At 40.7% G+C, this 19,386-nt stretch overlaps 1 protein-coding gene across 1 annotated transcript; it reads left to right on the forward strand.

Annotated features, from left to right (window-relative positions):
• Positions 1–13,201: 13,201 nt before the first annotated feature.
• On the forward strand, positions 13,202–17,813 carry MIP (major intrinsic protein of lens fiber). The gene is made up of 4 exons (XM_052001785.1): positions 13,202–14,748; positions 15,188–15,352; positions 15,782–15,862; positions 16,852–17,813. Exons 1-4 carry the CDS (start codon positions 14,389–14,391, stop codon positions 17,035–17,037), a joined length of 792 nt encoding a protein of 263 aa, XP_051857745.1. The 5' UTR covers positions 13,202–14,388; the 3' UTR covers positions 17,038–17,813.
• Positions 17,814–19,386: the final 1,573 nt, after the last annotated feature.

Genomic DNA, 19,386 nt, shown 5'->3' on the forward strand with positions numbered 1-19,386 from the left:
TGCTACAAACATTTTGGCACATACAGGTCCCTTTCCCTTCTTTAGTATTTCTTTGGGATATAAGCCCAATAGAAACACTGCTGGATCAAAGGATATGCACATTTTGATAATTTTTTGGGCATAATTCCAGATTGCTCTCCAGAATGGTTGGATTCGTTCACAACTCCACCAACAATGCATCAATGTCCCCGTTTTCCCGCATCCCCTCCAACATTCATCATTGTTTTTTCCTGTCATCTTAGCCAATCTGACAGGTGTGTAGTGGTATCTCAGAGTTGTCTTAATTTGCATTTCTCTGATCAATAATGATTTGGAACACTCTTTCATATGAGTGGTAATAGTTTCAATCTCATCCTCTGAAAATTGTCTGTTCATATCCTTTGACCATTTATCAATTGGAGAATGGCTTGATTTCTTATAAATTTGAGTCAGTTCTCTATATATTTTGGAAATGAGGCCTTTATCAGAACCTTTAACTGTGAAAATGTTTTCCCAGTTTGTTGCTTCCCTTCTAATCTTGTTTGCATTAGTTTTATTTGTACAAAGGCTTTTTAATTTGATGTAATCGAAATTTTCTATTCTGTGGTCAGTAATGGTCTCTAGTTCATCTTTGGTCACAAATTTCTTTCTCCTCCACAAGTCTGAGAGATAAACTATTCTATGTTCCTCTAATTTATTTATAGTCTCGTTCTTTATGCCTAGGTCATAGACCCATTTTGATCTTATCTTGGTATATGGTGTTAAGTGTGGGTCCATGCCTAATTTCTGCCATACTAATTTCCAATTATCCCAGCAGTTTTTATCAAATATTGAATTCTTTTCCCAGAAGTTAGGGGCTTTGGGTTTGTCAAACACTAGATTGCTATAGTTGACTATTCTGTTCAAGACACATTTATTAAGTGATACCATGTTCAAAGAGGAAATGCTAGCCACTGGGTAAAATAATAATCCAAATAGATAAGAGGCAATGCATACAATAAAAAAAAATTTTGATAAAAAAAAGAAAAATTCATATAAGAAACCTACAGGTTTTAGTGGGATAAGCTTGCAATATGTATTAATAATGCTATATATTTCTAGTATAGCCTGTCACTAGATATCTGTATCTACTGAAGACCAATCCATTTATTCCTTTGCTTTTTAATGTTTTTAAACATAAACGAATACTATATTTTGTCAAATGCCTTTTTTTGTATGTTGACACAATCATTTAATTTGTATCGCTTTGTTATTAATATGGTCTATTATGCCCATAATTGTCCTAATAATATTGAACTAGCCTTGCATCCTTAGTACAAATCTAATTAAAATAATCCTTTTAATATGTTGTGGGAGCCTCTTTGCTAATATTTTATTCAATATTTTTGCATTAATATTAATACATATGTGCTGCTGAATAATGGTAGAAAGAATATATGCATCAGTTCTGATTAGGTCCACCTCAAACTCATATTTCATAACCTCAATTGCTGCCAGGCAATCCTACTTATCAACTTTCTATTCCACTCCCTTTAGTTGCTCTTCCAAACCTTTTCCTCCCATTTCAAACCTAAATGGCTCTTCCCCATTCTCTCAGTTGAGAATTTTGCTTCATATTTTACAGAAAAAAATTGCGGCCATTTGCTGTGAATGCTCTTTTCTCCCCACTTCCCAATCTCCTATCATTCAGGTGCCTTCTGCCATTTTCTCTTTCACCTGTCTCATATGATGAAGTAGCCTTTCTTCTTATCAAGGCTAATCCCATTCCATCTGATAGCCTCCAACAGTATCTTCCAACAGATTGCCCCCTCATTCATCCCTACTCTTTCATTTATGTTCAATCTCTCCCTCTTTACTCATTTCCTGCTGCCTGGAAGCATGCCCATGTCTTTTGTGGTGGTGGTTGTTCTTTTTAAAAACTTTTAAATAGTATTTTATTTTTTCAAATACACCTAGAAGATAGTTTTCAACATTCGTTTTTGTAAGACTTTGTGTTCCAAATTTTTCTTCCTCCTTCCCTTATCTCCTCCCATCCCAAGACAGCAAGCAATCTGATAGATGTAAATATGTGCAATTCTTTTCAGTAGTGCAAGAAAAATCAGACCAAAAGGGGAAAAAACCATCAAAGAAAAGAAACCAACCAACCAACAAGGTGAAAAGGTATGTTTCAATCCACATTCAGTCTCTCTTGTTCTTTCTCTGAATGCAGATAGTATTTTCCACCCCAAATCTATTGTTATTGCACTTTTGAGAAGAGCCCAGTTGATCATCACATAATCTTACTATTACTATGAATAATTTTCTCTTGGTTCTGTTCACTTCACCCAACATCAATTCATGTAAGTCTCCAGGCTTTTCTGAAATCAGTCTGCTCAGGGGCATCTAGATGGCACAGTGGATAGAGCACTAGCCCTGAATTCAGGAGAACCTGAGTTCAAATGTGGCCTCAGATGCCAAATATGTTCTAATTGTGTGACCCTGGGCAAGTCACTTAACCCCAATTGCTTCAGCAAAAAAAAAAAAAAAAAAAAAGGAGAGAGAGAGAGAAAGCAATTCGGACTGTTCTTCATTTCTTGTAGAATAATATTTCATAATATTTATATACCATAACTTATTCAGCCATTCCCAACTGGTGGGCATCCACTCAGTTTCCAGTGCCTTGCTATCCCAAAAAAGATTGACACAAACATTTTTGCACATGTGGGTCCCTTTACCTCTTTTATGATCTCTTTAGCATACAGACCCAGTAGTGAGAGTACTGTATTAAAAGATATGCAAAGTTTTATAAAATCCTTTAGACAGAGTTCCAAATTAAACATGCCCAAGTCTTGAAAAAAACCTTCACTTGATCCTTACATCTACTCTATTAGTTCTATACCTTTTCTGCTCTTTGTAGCAAACTCCTCAAAGAGATCATCTATAATAGTTGCCTCCACTTACTCTTTTTTCACTCTCTCCTTAACCCTTTTCAATCTGACTTCTGATCTTACCATTCCACTGAAATCACTTTCAACAAAGTTATCAATGATCTTTTAGTTTCCAAATCTAATGTATTATTAATTATGGAGAAAGCACCTTTCCAGTTAATAAAGTTATTATGGATCTTAGAACACCTGCTTTGACTGCTCAGAAGCTTTTCCACCCCATCCCTTTTTCTGGCTTACTACTAGGTTCTCAGTGCTTCAAATTGTTGAGTTTGTCACATAAGCAATAAATTTGTACTATATTCACGTGAGCAAAGCAATGTTAACTGGCCAGGATGTGGAACTATCCCCTTTTATTATATTGTTCAATCATATCCAACTCTTTGTGACCCCATAGACCATACTGTTTATGGAATTTTATTGTCAAAGCTAGTAGAGGGGTTTGCCATTTAGAAAGTATCTGAGGCTGCTATAACCCAGGTCTTCCTGACTCCTGACCTAGCATTCTATCCATCAAACTATCTAGCTGCCCTCTCTTCTCATGATTTAGAAATATGCATTAAGATAGAGTCAGAATCAATAAACATTTATTATAAACCATTATATGCTGTAGATACAAAGAAAGGCAAAAAAAACTGTATCCACCCTCAAGGAGCTACCAGTCTAATGGTATCCATTAAACTGAGGTCCTATGTGCTCCTAATTCCTGGAGTTTTCACTGGCTGGCCCATGTGTCTAGAACATTCTCTCTCCTCATCTCTATCTTGCAACTTCTCTGTCTTCCTTCAATAATTAACTAAAATTCCACCTTCTATAAGAAGCCTTTCCTAGTCCTCCTTAATATTCATCCTTTCCTTCTGAGATCACCCTGCCATTTATCCTCTTGTATACCTTGTTTGTACAAAGTTGTTTGCATATTATCTACTTCCACTATTCTGAAGTCCTTGTTGCCTTTTTTTGTATCCCTAACATTTAACACAGTACCTGGCATGTAATAGGTACTTAATAAATGCTAGTTGATTGACTGTAAAGTTTATTAGGTAATGTCAGATTGTTACCAATATCACTGCCTCTCTCTCTTTTTTAAGAGATTCGTTTTTTCCTTTTTTTTTATTTAATAGTATTTTTTTCCAGTTACATGTAAAGATAATTTTCAACATTCAGCTTTGTAAGATTTTGAATTCCAATTTTTTTTTCTCTCCCTTCTTTCCTGCCCAAGACAACAAGCAATTTGGTATGTTATACATATACCTCCTGAAAGAGACCCCAAAATTAAAACCCCAAGCAATACTGGCAAAACTGTTGGACCAAGGAAAAAAATATTACAAGCAGCCAAAAACAAGCAATTCAAATGTCAAGGAGCCACAATAAGGATTATTCAGGACTTAGCAGCCCTGGAATCTAATGTTCCAAAAGGAGAAGGAACTTGTAATGTAGCCAAGAATAAATTAGCCTGCTAAACTGAGCATTTTCTTTCAAGGAAGAAGATGGACATTCAATGAAACTGATAAATTCTATTTATTTTTGATGAAAAGACCAGAGCTAAACAAAAAAAAAATTGACCTCCAAATACAAAACTCAAGAGAAGCATAAAAAATGTTAAACATATTTATATTGGTCATGTTGTAAAAAAAGAATCAGAACAAAAGGGGAAAACCACAAGAAAGGATAAAAACTAAAAACAAAACAAAAAAGGTAAAAATAGTATGCTTTGATCTGAATTCAGACTTTAGAGTTCTTTCTTTGTATGTGGATAGAATTTTCCATCACTAGTCTCTTGGAATTGGAACAGTGCATTGTTGAGAAGAATTAAATCTATCATAGCTGATCATCACATAATACAATGTTCTCCTGATTCTTTTCACTTTATTCAGCATCAGTTCATGTAAGTCTTTCCAGGATTTTCTGAAATCCTCCTTCCAACAGGGATTCTTAACTTAGAGATCCACAAGCTTTTTTTTTTTTTAATTTATTTTGTTAACTATAATTCAGTATCATTGGTTTCCTTTGGATTCTGACGTGTTTTATTTAAAAACATTGTTTGGAGAAAAGGTCTGTAGGCTTCAACAGACTTCCAGAGAAATTTAGGATGTGCAAAAAGCTCAAGAACTCTCAATTCACTGTTTTTCATGATGCTTTCTCTTCCTTGGGAGACTTAGTAGAGACAGGTTCCTGAACTACTGCAAATGCAGTTGGAAGCTCAACCCAAAGCAGAGGATGAGATTGGGGATTGAGTTTAATTGCTGCAATAGATGAAGCCATTCCAGGGGACTGTGGCAGGGTTTGATTGTGGAGCTGGAGCTGAAGTGGCTCTGCTTTAAGTTGTCATTTTTAATCCATCCCATCCTCCTCCCCAAGTTCTTCTCATCAACTTTATATCCTTGAGAGCAAGATCATGGTTAAGGACTTTGCCCATCTAAATACACATTTTTGGCTCACCATCAGGAAGATATGCTTCCTTTTTTCAATTCAGTTTTCTCTTTCAGTGCCTTAACCATGTGCCTTAACCATGTCCTCAAGGGTTCTGGCAGTCTTTTAGCCCTACTGATAGGGTAGTAATTTGCAGATAGGATTGGTAACAGTCTCCCTGAAGATCAGCCTCTTCATGAGGCTGCTCAGGCTTTCTCCCCAAGGCACAGAGCATACCAGGCAGATATGAGTGAGCATCCTTTCACCAGGACAGAAAGCAGGTGCTCACTGATCCAATGAAATTAGTCCAGTGGTTGCAATAGAGCAGGGATTCTTGACTGGGAGTTTGTAAACTTTTTTTTTTTTCCCTGAGGCAGTTGGGATTAAGTGACTTGCCAGGGTCACACAGCCAGAAAGTATTATATGTCTGAGACCAGATTTGAACTCAGTTCCTCCTGATTTCAGGACTGGTGCTCTATCCACTACACCAAGTAGCTGCCCCAAACTTTTTTTTTTTTAATTTAATGAAGTGATGCAAAGCAATTCCAATAGACTTGTGATGGAGAGAGCCATCCGTATCCAGAGAGAGAACTATGAAGAATGAATGTGGCTCAAAGCAGAGTATTTTCTCTTTAAAAAAAAAAAAACCCACCAACAAAAATTAAAAATAAAAAAAATTTGGAAAATCGTATTTTAATATGAGTGTTTTTTTATGTTTTATCTTATGTATTTGAAAACATTATTCTGAAAAGGCATCCATAGGTTTCATTGGATTCTCAAAGTTCTGTAGCACAAAAACAGGGTGAAAAACTTGAGACATAAAAGTCTTCTTTTTCCAGGATGATATGGAAAACTCCTCAGAAAAGACTTGGGGATCAAGAGGAATAACTGTTTAAAAGTTCTTTTTTAAATTTGTTTTTATTCTGAAATTAACAAACAGGCATTTCCATAAATAGAAAAAAAAGGTTATACATGAAATAATCTTTATAATATACATTAGTTTACACTTATTTTTAAGTCTATAATAAGTTCTACTTGTAATTGTCCTGTTTATATTGTGTTTTCCTTTCTAAGGATATCACAGTAACAAGTCAATTTCTGCTTGGTTTTTGAGTTTGAGTACACTAAGTTCAAAACCAGCCTGAGATACTTACTAATTCTGAAACTTTGGGCAAATTGCTTAACCTCTGACCTCTTTCCTTATCCAAAAAATGAGATAAAATAGCACCTATCAATCTTGGTATAAAAATACAGTGAGATATTTGTAAGTTCTATGTAAACCATAAAGTTCTGTACAAATGCTAGTTTGTTGTTGTTCAGTCATTTTTTTCAGTCACATCCAACTCTTCATAACTCCATTTAGACTTTGCTTGGTAAAGATACTGGAATGATTTGTCATTTCCTTCTCCAGCTCATTTCACAGATGAGGAAACTAAGGGAAACAGGTTAAGTGACTTGCCTAGTATTATATAACTAGTGTCAGATTTGAATATAGGAAAATGAATCTCCTGGACTCTAGCACCCGCACTCTCTCTACTGCATCACCCTACTGCCTCCAAACCTATAATCTTACTATTACTATTATTATTATATCACCCTCCTGTGCTTCCTTGTCATTGTACTTTCTTTTGGCTAGCAGGCTAGGGAACATCTACCTGGGTAGAAGATGAATGTCAATATCAAGGTAATAATCTTCTAGCTATCTTACTACAGAAGATACTGATCTGTGATGAAGACTGGTGACTACTTCAGAAATGTCATCAATTATACTATGGTCCTGGCTAATTTTTGTCTTTCTCAAAACAGGTGCCTCCCCCCAAAAATGTATTCTTATTTCTAGTTATTCTGAACATTAGATATTCCTGGTGCTATTATTACTAATTTCACCAACTTACCACTGTAAATTGCCCTTTGACAACACTGCCACATAAACCAAATTGTTAAGATCTTGAGGCTCAGATCCCAAAAGAAGGAGGCAAAGTCTGAGATTTCTGATCTTTGTTCTCTCTTCTATATTTGATCAGTTCAGTACTAGAATCCATCAAGAGATCATTACATTGCTTATTATCTTTTTTTGCTATCTTTTTGGTTTTATTATTCTTTTACCTATACTAATGTCCTCTGCCTATGTCAGGTTTTTCACATCCCTCACACTGGGATTGATTTGCAATGGCCCTATGGCCATTTATGTGATGGAAAATTCTTGAAAAGAGTTTTAACCTCTTGCCACCAAGGGGTGGGATGTGATAGGAACAGCATCTATTCTACATAGGTTAGGCTAATTTTTTTCATGAAAAAAATGATTTTTGACACTTTTTAAGATTTGGGAACTAAGGTTTGAACCTTATTGCAGCTACCTGGTTACATATATCTAAAAGCCCAGCACACAAGGAGTTGGAAATGCCTCTAACTTGACAGACTTCCCATTGCCATGCAACTCAACATATTCAACATACCCTTCTGACTGAATATGTCACTTGTGACAAATGTGGATAGCTATGCCTATTTGTACCAATGCTATGTCCTTGCTGAATATTCTTTTTAATCCTGAATATAAAACACTGAACTAGCCTGAATAAGATATGGTCCAGAGTATTCCACTATTAGAATATTAATTTCAGTTAGAATCTCCCCACAGTACTCAGCATAGTTCTCTGAATACAAGTAAAACATTTAAACATTTGATGCTGTTAGTACAATGAATAGGATCCTAATAGGTAAGAAGTTAAAAGTAAGAGCATAATGTGAAAGAATACTTTACAGAGAGAGAAACAGCACTCAAACTTCCCCAAACAACTCTGGGGCACAGGGTAAAAATTCAGGGTAGCAAAAGCTGGGGAATATCTATAAATGTTGTTCCCTTCCAACCTGAGTTATTCCCTCATAACATGTAGCCTGGAGATTGTTCTGGACTTTGCCAGCAGTCAGCAAAGCATCATCAGAGAAAGGGAAAAGAGAAAGGAGGTGACCCAGAGTTACTAGGAAGGCCAGGGTTGATCCGCGTTGGACAGATACTAAATTGGGGCCTTTGTCCCACTAAAGCCATTCACACAATGGGATTATGTTGCTATGCTGAGCTGGCATCCCATGGACCCAGAGCTGAGCTGCAGATCATAGGGGAGGGAACCTGGTATGGACAGAGGGTCCCTTTATTCAAGAACTATCCCACTGGCTCTTGTCCTTCCCATCTCTGGCTTCTCTGAAGGATGTAGATTATATTCCTTGCTGTAAATTGGTTTTTAAGGAGGCATCAGCCTCAGATAGACTATTCTGCCCTTTGAAACTAATGGGGTCATTTGCATAAAGTGGGATACTCTGTACTTTGGGGGATATCCTGACCCACTTTATCAAGCAACGTAAAAGAAATTTTCCTAATCTGCTTGGTGGATATAGTCTAACCAATTTATACACTCACTCTCACTTATACCCCCATATCAACTCCTAAAACAAATGAATCGAGAACTAGAGATATTTTTAAAAGGGTTTTAGAAAGCATTTTGCTTAATCCTTTTAGAGATTAAATAATGGCCAGAGAGGCCCAAGGTTGTCCATCTCTGAAATGATAGAAATAGGTCTTTTGATTTCAAGTCCAGCACTCTTGTCATGACAGCATCAGTTCATGCTTGTTCTGCCTTATTTAAAGCTTGCTAGGAAGGATGATCAGATCATGGAATCAGTAGATTCCGGGTTTGAATCTTGCCTCTTCCACTTAATACAATTACCTTAATCTTCCTGACCCTCAGTATTCTTAACTATAAAAAAGGAATGATATATTTAATTCACATTGGATTACTTGCTGTCTAAGAGAGGGAGAAAAATATAAAATATAAGATTTTGCAAGAATAAATCTTAAAAGCTATCTTTGCATGTATTGAAGTTAGGAAGACCTGATTTCAAATCCAGTTTCAGATATTTACTCAATGTGTGATCCTGAACAAATTACTTAACACCAATTACATACAAAACGACTTATAATACCTGTATAACCTACCTAATCAATTAAGGTAACAAATCTAATGTTCTTGGGAAACTTTGAAGTACTATGCATATAAATGTTAAGTTCCTATAATCATTCATCTGGGCACTGGGGAGATTCACACAGACACACTACTCATCTCTCATCTATTCCCTACTTCTGCAATGGTTTTTCAGTCTTTTATGGGGTGAAAAAGAAATTACTTTGGCAAGCTTTATAGACCATGGACTTATGACCTCTATTGCTTTTTTTAACCTTTTCACTTTTAGATTCAGGGGGCTAGTCAGTTACCAATGTGGCCCTGGGACTTACTCAGATCCAGGTTGTTGGTGAGAAGAGATGGCCCTTCAAGGTCTATTTTATCACCAAGTAATCAGCTTCAAAAAAGGGATAGAGAAGATTAGGTAGAGCTCTCTTTCCAATTCTCCCTTAGAGACCATTCTTCAAATTCTCCCAGGAGAGTAGGGGGCTGACAGAGTAAAGGAGGGAGGGGTAAGATTGGGGAAAGAAGCAATAGTGTCCTGGGGAAGTAAAAATCCAAGCCAGAGGAAAGAGGAGGGGGCTAAGAGATTGTGATGAAGGGGGAGAATATGGTTCTTTTCTATTGGCTGAAGGAAAAGAGATAAATTAGTGTCAGAGATTAGCTCAGACTTGTCTGTCTACCCCTCTGTCTCTGACTGTAGTATCTGAAGTACTTGGCTTCCAATTTCCCCAATCCATTGATCGCTAGACCATCTACACATAAAAGAAGATTCTTTGATTTGGAGAGGAGAGACCAACAGAGAGACCCCAAACCTCAAAGGCAGAATGATAATCTGGGAGGTAAGATGAGTGTGTTGGGGGAATGAGACCCAATAATTCTATCTTTCTCATAAAGCAAAGACTCTTAACTTGGGGTCTGTAAACTTGTTTTTGTTTTAATAGTCTGATAATTATATTTTAATAGAATTAATTTTCTTTGAAATTTTATATATTTTATATGGTTAAAAACATTACTTCAGGTAGGAGTCCATAGAATTCCCTAGAGTGTCAAACACAAAAGGCTTGTTTTAGAGAGCACAAATATCCCTGGTTTTCTCCATTTTTAAGTTTGGATCCAGCATGGTGATATCACTTTCTCTGGCCACCCACCATAATGCATTAACTAAATAGCTATACATCTCTTTCCAGATCTGAGAAGCCAGAAGTTCTGCAAGGCAGTGTTGGCTGAAAGCCTGGGAACCCTAATCTTTGCAGGGGTAGTGCTTGGGGCCTCTTGCCCTAGCAGGGGGTCTGTTCCCCAGATCCCTTACAGTCAGTCATGGCAGGAGAGCTGGTGGTAGTGGCCCTAGTGCAGATTTTGGGGGAGGTCAGTGGAGCTCAAACGAACCCAGCTCTGACCTTGGCACTACTTTGTGCCCTCCGGCTTGATCTGTTTCAGGGAGCTGCCTTCATACTGGCACAAAGCATAGGTGCCATTCTGGCCTATTCCATTTTCTACCTGGCACTGCCTCAGACTGCTGTAATTCAGCTTGTAACCAGGGTGAGTTGCAGTCTCTTCCCTGCTCCATTTCCGATTAACTAGTAACAAGCAGGGCAGAAGGGATGTGCAGGGCTTGAGAGACCTGGATGGGGAAAAAGGGAAGAGAGAAAGGAATAAGAAAAGATCTTTTAAAAAATTATTAAACAGCATATTAATGCATAAATAAATATTTATATAAAAATTTATGTAGTCAACGTCTTTGACAAATTAGCTTCAGGTTGTCTACGGAGGGCTCTTTGGAGCACAAAATTTGGAATTTAGGATAAAGAAACCATATACCCAAATACATACATACACAAATATGTCCTAGTTTCCTAATTCTAAACATTCTTGGTCTCCTCCAAGTAAGCAGTGGAAATCATGTAGGCCAAGCCCTGGGTATGGAATTTTTCTTCACTTTCCAGCTAATTCTCACTATATTTGCTGTTACTGACCAAGAATAACAGAGAGAGACAGCTGGGCTGGGCAGTCTGGCTGTGGGGTTTTCAGTGGCAGCGCACATTAGCTGTGGTAAGAGGATCCCCACTTTCATACTTCTTCCTATTTTTAGGACCCTTAGAGGAGTCTAAGCAGAACTTAATGAGAAAGTTGAGCTTGTTCTTAATAGAGTTAACCTGTGAAAACAATAAAAATGCAAACAATATGCAAATATATGCAATAATTTCAAATGAACACCTGTGTGAGCTTTTGAGTCTGAAGTTCTAATGATGTTTTTAGATCTTATTTTTATTTGACCTGTTGTTTTATTATCATCTTCATTCCTCCCCCAATCTCAGTAAGCCATCCCTTGTAATAGACATAAAAGAAAGAAGGAGAAAAAAAAAAAAGCATTTGGGTAAAACCAGCCAACACAGCAACTCTTGACTGTATATGCAAATATTACATACACCTGGTCCTTCACCTTAACAAAGAGGAGAGGGAAAGTTGGTTTTTTTTCTTTTTGTTCTTTTTGCCTTTTTTTTCCCCCTAAGGCTGAGTTTGGTTATTATCTGATGTCTTTTGAAAAGAAGAATATATAGTTGAGCATAGAGGCTGATGGGAGGAGTGGCTGTAGGGTACAGTGATCAAGCTCTAGGGTTCTTGTTAATGCTTGATAGAGAATAAAAAGGAGCAAAGGACAAATCTGCCCATTCTCCTTTAGGGCCAGAAAGATTGGAGTCTCCAGCCTGCCTCCATACTCTTTGTCAATACTCTTCCTGTTACTGGTTTTGTGCAGGGCCGGTTTCTGGAGGCAGCATGAATCCCACCAGGTCTTTGGGTCCTGCTGTGGTGACTGGGTTCTGAGACCACCACTGGGTGAGAAGACCTAAGACAGGGGTCCTCAAACTTTTTTAAATAGGGGGCCAGTTCACTGATCCTCAGACTGTTGGAGGGCTGGACTATAGTAAAAACAAAAACTTTGTTTTGTGGGCCTTTACATAAAGAAACTTCATAGCCCTGGGTGAGGGGAATAAATGTCCTCAGCTGCCACATCTGGCCCGCGGGCCGTAGTTTGAGTACCCCTGAAAGAGACTGGGTGCTTGAAGCAGAATGGTGGGGTACAAAATTAGGGTTTAGAGATCCTGTCTCTTGGAGAGGTTCCAAGGAGTGGCGTGACCTTCACAAGGTCACTTGGTCCTTTACAGGACCATAGGATTATAGACTTAGAGATGGCAGGGACCTTAGATGCCATCTCATCCATTTCCCCCAGATGACACCCAGTTAAGTCAAAATGCTTATTGTAGTAACAGTAGATTATTAAACAGTCTGTTAGAGAGGCCTGAATTCAAATGTTGCCCATTCACTATGTGACCTTGCACAAATCCCTTAACTTCTACTTGTCTTAGTTTCCTCAACTGTAAAAGGGGGATTATAATAGCACCAACCTCACAAGGTTGTAAGATCAGATATTTGTAAAGCACTTAGCATTGTGCCTGGCACATAGGGGGTGCCATATAAATGTTGCTAGCTTTCTCCTTCGAACGAATAAGCTCTTTTTTCCATTGCATCATATTGCTCCTCTGGCCCTCAAACTCAATAATCCTTTCCATTTCATAGAAGGATTCTGGGATCTCTAATACGCTCTTTCTCTGGGAATTCTCTATTCTTTCTCCCCCCTCCCCGCCCTGTTCCAGTGTTCCAGTTGGCTTACCTTCGAGATCTTGTGTGTCATTCCTGGATCATTCTTGACTCTCCTGTCCCTTTCCCCACAGTGGATTCGATTAGCTTGGTCCTAACCTCCATACATCAAGTCAAGAAGAATGCCTACTAGTGCCAGGCACTGAACTAAGTGTGAGGGAAGAAAAGAAAGGGCCAAACCATCCTGCGCTCTCAAGGAACTAACAATTCAATGTGATTGTGTAAATCCCAACCATCTCTTCTCTTCTCTTCTGACAGGTATGTTGGATAGGACCCACCCTCGGTGCCATTCTTGCAGGCCTCTCCTTTGAATTTCTCTTCTCATCAGGAGCTTCAGGGAAAAATTGTCATCTGTGTAACCTGTTGTGATGTGGAAATGGTGGAGGCTGCCAATATGCCCCACTCCTCTACCTCTATTGCCACACAGCACCACCACCATGCCCTAAGTCCCACCCTGAGTCTCCCCCTTGCCAGTCTCCTCCTATCCCATCTCTCTCCCCTTGATCAGGCTTCCCAAACCACCCCCAGAGCCCTTCCTCAGAACGTAGGTAGTATGGCACTGTCTGGATCTGGTGTTCACAATTTGTTTTTCTAGATGACCTCTAGATCCTTCTACAGTATTGTGACTCAGTTTCCCTCCTTCTACCACCTAGTATTATTGAAGTCTTGAGTTAGGATAGAGGAAAAATATGTTGCTTTTAAGGTAAAATTACCAATATTTCACCTCTGGCAGAACCTGCCCTGGCTCAACTTCCTCCCCCTGAAAAGCACCCCCATGGTGCTAGAGGCCAGACTGAGGTTTGGAATGGAGGGGGCAGAGGCAGACCAGGGCTCAGAGAAAGACCATACACAGCAAAAATCATTCTGTTCCAGGCCTGCAGGGTTCACAGATTCCAGCCTTGGCCAGCCAATAACAGTGGATCCTCTAATCCTCCTGGATGGGGCAATTCACTCCTTTAGACACCCTCCCTGCCATCCCCCAATTCTCACCCCCAATTTCTGAAGCTGGCTGACTCAGAGTAGCCCTGAGGCCCCCAAGAACACTGCCTTTGACCCCAAGTATTTCCCCTGATCATATCACAAGCAGAATTTAGCAGCATTCATCTATCTGACATCATGTCAGGGCCCTGAACCTCCAATTTAAGGCCCAAAGCTCCCCTCTTCCCTCCCTTCCCAGAATCTCCCCAATCCCCAACCCTTCTCTATTGATTCTCCTTATCTCTCCACTGGGAGGAGGGGGGGAGGGGAAGAGAAGGAAGCAGCTTTATAAGGGGTGGACAGTGGCTGCGGCCCTCCTCAGCAGTGATGGGGTTAAGAGGCTGGGCCAGCAGCCTTTTGTCTGCCCCTCCCCATGGATTAAGAGCTCTTCTATAAAGGAAGCTGTCCAGTGGGGCCAGGCCAGGGGGGTAGCAGGGACCCAGGAACTGTATCTCCCCTGTTCCCCCCGTTCCCCCCTTGCAATGTGGGAACTTCGCTCAGCCTCCTTCTGGAGGGCCATTTTTGCCGAATTTTTCGCCACCCTCTTTTATGTCTTCTTTGGGCTGGGAGCCTCCCTACGCTGGACCCCCGGCCCCATACACGTCCTACAGGTGGCTGTGGCCTTTGGACTGGCCCTGGCCACGTTGGTGCAGGCAGTAGGCCATGTCAGCGGAGCCCATGTCAACCCAGCCGTCACCTTCGCTTTCCTCGTGGGCTCCCAGATGTCCCTGCTCCGGGCCCTCTGCTACATTGTAGCCCAGTTGCTGGGGGCTGTGGCTGGGGCTGCTGTGCTGTACAGTGTTACCCCCGCAGCTGTCCGTGGGAACCTGGCGCTCAACACGGTAATGGCCACAAGGAGCTGTAAGGGCACTAGAGATCCACATTCCTTGCCTTTGGCTGGGGAAGCTGGGGTGCAGAGGGGAGAGGAGCCTCAGTCGGGAAGTTTGGACGGGGTCGCGGAGAGAAAAGGTCATGTTTTTTCACCAGCAGCTAGAGCAGAGTGTGGTACAGGAACCCTGGGACCAACATTACTCCTAGCTTGTTGTGTAGCTTTGGATTTCAGTGATAAGCGGGCATAATTATACCCATACATCCCCTCTGGAGTATCGCTGAAGATAAAATAAAATCATGAATACTAGTATCTGAGTGGTTCATAGCCTCCATCATCCCCTGGGAGGATGCAAACTATTATTAACATTCTTTCCAAGGAGGGGTGGGGTGGGGGATGGGGCAGTGCTGCTGGGCCCTTCACAACAGATCTCCTCTCTTCTCCCTGCCCAGCTACACCCTGGGGTGAGCGTGGGTCAGGCCACTATCGTGGAGATCTTCTTGACCCTTCAGTTTGTGCTCTGCATCTTTGCCACGTTTGATGAGAGGAGGAATGGACGCTTGGGTTCTGTGGCATTAGCTATTGGTGTCTCTCTCACCTTGGGGCATCTATTTGGGGTAAGCTGTGGGTGGGGTAAGGAAAACCCCATGTTCAAGGGTGGCCAGGGCCCTGAAACCTTCCCAATCCCCAGAAGAATTTTCTGAATTTGGAAATCTCCTACAAGTCCACATATTGATTTCTTGACCTTGGTGGGGCGGGGGGAGGAAACAGGTATACCTCATTTTACATCTAGAATAGGTATCCATTAAACAGGGGCAATGGAGGTATGCTGACTTTCAGTTTATACATGTCACCAGGTTTGACTCCAATGACCTGAACAGTGACCATCACTCTCAATTCCCTCACAACAGCTGCCTTGCCCCCATCTTACCCTCACTTTGTCAGCTATAGGGAAACTCAGTCAAATCAGAGTGGGGACAAATGGTGGTGGTGTGGTGGTAGAGGGGAGATTGTGGGGGTTTCTATTACAGCCGTGTCTCTTGCAGATGTATTATACAGGTGCAGGCATGAACCCTGCTCGATCCTTTGCTCCTGCTATCCTCACCAGGAACTTCAGCAACCACTGGGTAAGGGAGAGGGATGGACAAGTCCAGTACACGGAGGTGGGTAAGGTCCAGGGGTGCAGAGTTTAGTTCCCACCTTCCATCAGCAGCCTCACCTGAGCAGGCCTCTGAGAGGGACTGTCCATTTGTAAACAGTAACAATCCAATCTTGATGTTACAATGAGAGTTAATTACATGCTTTAAAATTTGGGTCACAGATTTGGAATTAGTCCAAACATTAGTCCAGACCTCTTATTTTACTGATAAGGACACTAAAGCAAAGAGGACATACATATTGTACCTAAAGTTACATAAGTATTTGGTGGCAAAGTCAAGGAAATGAATATAGAATCTGACCATCAACTTATCCCTCTTTTCACACAAGCTGCCCCTCAGGTCACCTGGCCAACTGTGTACTGAGAAACTATGACAGAGATACAACTAAAGATGAAGAAAATGTTTCCTTATCTTCAAAGAATTAATGGTCTTTTGGGAAATATAATATACACAAACTCAAAAAAAGTTTTCAGCATGAAAATATGAATTTACAAACTTACATAGATGCTGAAATGATAAGGCTTAAAGAATTAATTGAAGTGGGAAAAGTCATCAGGAAAGGAAACATGGCCTCTCTGACCTCAGGTTCTCTATCTCAGTTTTCTCTAAGTGAAGATGGTGACCTCCTTATGGGAGAAAGATATAAAAGGATCTGACAGTCTCTGGAATATAAAGTGAGAAAACTCTCAGCTTGCTCGTATTATCCTCTTCTCTCTCCAGAGACTCTGGGACAACTGGAAGGGACAGTGCTGCTGAAGCATCTTAAGCTGGGTTTTGAAGAACAATGAAGTGTCTAGTGGGGAAAAAAGTGGTTCCATTTAGGTCATGTCCAGTTTCACACCCTAATTCCAGAGGGTCTACATTACAGAATGTCTGTTGGGTTAGGGTTCGGGAGAGTGACCTCTTCTCCATTGTCCTCCCCTTCTTGAATCACATCTTGTTTCCTCTACTTACAGGTGTACTGGGTAGGACCGATCATCGGGGGATCTCTAGGTGGCCTCCTCTATGACTTCCTCCTCTTTCCCCGGATCAAGAGTGTGTCAGAGAGACTAACTATCCTCAAGGGTATCAGGCCCAATGACTCTGATGGGCAACCAGAGGTCACTGGGGAGCCTGTTGAGCTAAAGACCCAAGCCCTATAGGGGCCTCAATAGGACTGAAGTGGACAAAGGCTGTTTTGTTTTGGTGGCAGGGGGAAAGCCAGTCCCCAGGGGGATGGGGGGCATGTACCTCTTTATTTTTTTATTTATTTGTGGGGGCAAGGTGTTTGTTTTTTTGCTGTGTGAGATCTGGTTAGTGCAGATACCACCCCCCACCATGCCATGGTTACATGCTTGTGCATATGTATGTGGATGTGTGTGGCTATGTATCTGCTTGTGTTTAGGGGCATGAAAGTTGGGGGAAGGAAATGGGGCTGGGTTTGTATGTTACCCTATGCTTCTCCTGACTCTCCCTACAACCCATTTGGGATATATAAAGGGTAAGGGCAGATCTAGCACCCCTAAATTTTCCCTTTTCATTGTACTGCCAGCTGTGACCCTTGATTTCCAACTATAGGGGTGACGGGGGCTGCTCTGAAAGGTGAGAAAACTTCTGCGAGGCAAAGGATCGTGCATTTCAAGAGGGAGACAGCTATTTAGTCTAGAAGGGAATTTTGGGGTGGAGAAGCTCAGCATCTCTTTTGGGGTGAGGTTGAGACTTTGCAGATGAAAGGAATTCCAAGTAGAGGATGGAACAGAAGCTTCAGACCAAGTTGTAGCTGGACCATGTAAAGCTAAAGAGACATGACAGGTGAAGACAAGAAATTCTCCCCACCTCAGAGCTATTTGCCTGGTGGGTAGGCTGGCTGCTTGGAATGAGAGCATACTCCTCAGGTTTGGGCTATTTTGTAAAGCAGCATAAACCCCTCTACACAAAATGGCTGGGTTGCGTTTTCATTCTGGGACAGGGGTGGGAGGATCCCAGGGCTAGCCTGTGGGAAGTTAAACATTTCCAACACTCCCCCTTTCCTATCCTATGGCAAATAGCATCTCTATCCCAATACAGATAACCTAGGTCTTGGTCAAGAGAAGGAACAGTCAGTGGAATGGGAACAGAAGGAGGAACTCTTCTAGGGGTTCAGCCTACCCAAGTTAAAGGAATCCCTGTGATCTGAGTTACATCAAATCATTCTTCAAATGGCACCTTTCTCTCCCTTTGGTTTCCTGCTTTCACTTCTATAACTCTTTTCTACTTTCTTTCCCTCCACTCTTTCAATAAATATTTTTTTTTGCCTCCTGACTCCCAACAGCAACCTCTTATCCTCTCTACTCAAATGTCTTAATTAGATGGACATTTATACACTATTCTAAGACTTATGCAATTTGTTTCAACAAATCCTCACAACAATTCTAGAGTCATAATCTCACTTTGCAGATGAAGAAAGTGAATCATGGAGAGGTTAAATTACCCAAGATCATAGAGCTAGCAAGTGGCTAAGCTAGACCCCAAAGCTCCTACATCTTCAAATTCAGGATTCTTACCAATATAGGAAAAACTACTTTTTAAAAGTCAAGAATTCAAGCCAAACTTAGAAAAAAAAAGCTTTCTCTATTTTGCAAAATAAACTCAAAAGAGATAGTTCCATAAAAAATGTCATTGATCCCTTCTTTTGTGAGTCTATGTCATAGCCACATGCAGATTTAAATCCGAATCTCCAAATTCATAGATTAGGAAACTGAAGAGCAGAGACAAAAGTTTGTTTGTTTTTTCACATTAAAGAGGTTACGTGATTTTCCCAGTCAATAAACATTTATTAAGCAACTATTACGCTGCAGGCACAGTGCTGAATAATGGGAATACAAAGAAAGGTAAAGAGTACACAGTTGAACAGAGAAAACCATATGAAAACAACTGTGCACAAACAAGATACAAGCACGATAAAATGGACATAATCAGCCGAGGAAAAGCACCATAATTAAAAGATGGGGTAAAGATTTCTTATGGAGGGTAGGATTTTAACTGGACCTTGAAGGAAGCCAGGGAAATCAGGAGGCTGTGAGGGAACAGCCTGCATATATCGGGGACAGCCAGTGAAAATTCCCTGAATCAGGAGAGGGAGTTTCTTAACAGCAAGGAGACCAGTGTCCCTGCATCGCAGACTTAGGGATGAGAGGCAAGGAAAGTGATGACAGGGAAAGATATGCGAAGCCTAAAGATTAAGTGACATATACTATGTAACCTTCTAAGGCTGTATTCGCACTCAGCGAATATTTCCGGACCACAAGTAAAGGGCTCAATCCACTCCGCCGCCCACCGACAACTGGTATAAGCTCTCATTTTACCATTCTGGATTTAAGCTCAGGCCCACAACTAGCTCTCATTTAAGCCAATAACTCCGCTTGCTCCTCCCTGTCCCACTACCCCTAATCCTCCAAACAAACCAAAAAATAAAAATTAAAAAAATTCAAGGATAAATCAAAGCAAACTTGGCTCATCGTGGAGAGCGCCCC

The sequence above is a fragment of the Antechinus flavipes genome, chromosome 5 (assembly GCF_016432865.1).
Source record: "Antechinus flavipes isolate AdamAnt ecotype Samford, QLD, Australia chromosome 5, AdamAnt_v2, whole genome shotgun sequence".
NCBI lineage: Eukaryota > Metazoa > Chordata > Mammalia > Dasyuromorphia > Dasyuridae > Antechinus > Antechinus flavipes.

What these genes read in the sequence shown, in the direction of transcription:
- MIP (XM_052001785.1), top strand. Translation starts at nt 14,389, where the DNA reads ATGTGGGAACTTCGCTCAGCCTCCTTCTGGAGGGCCATTTTTGCCGAA. An exon ending in GGAACCTGGCGCTCAACACG is followed by an intron (nt 14,749 to 15,187) that starts GTAATGGCCACA and finishes CTCCCTGCCCAG; the next exon opens with CTACACCCTGGGGTGAGCGT. An exon ending in CCTTGGGGCATCTATTTGGG is followed by an intron (nt 15,353 to 15,781) that starts GTAAGCTGTGGG and finishes TGTCTCTTGCAG; the next exon opens with ATGTATTATACAGGTGCAGG.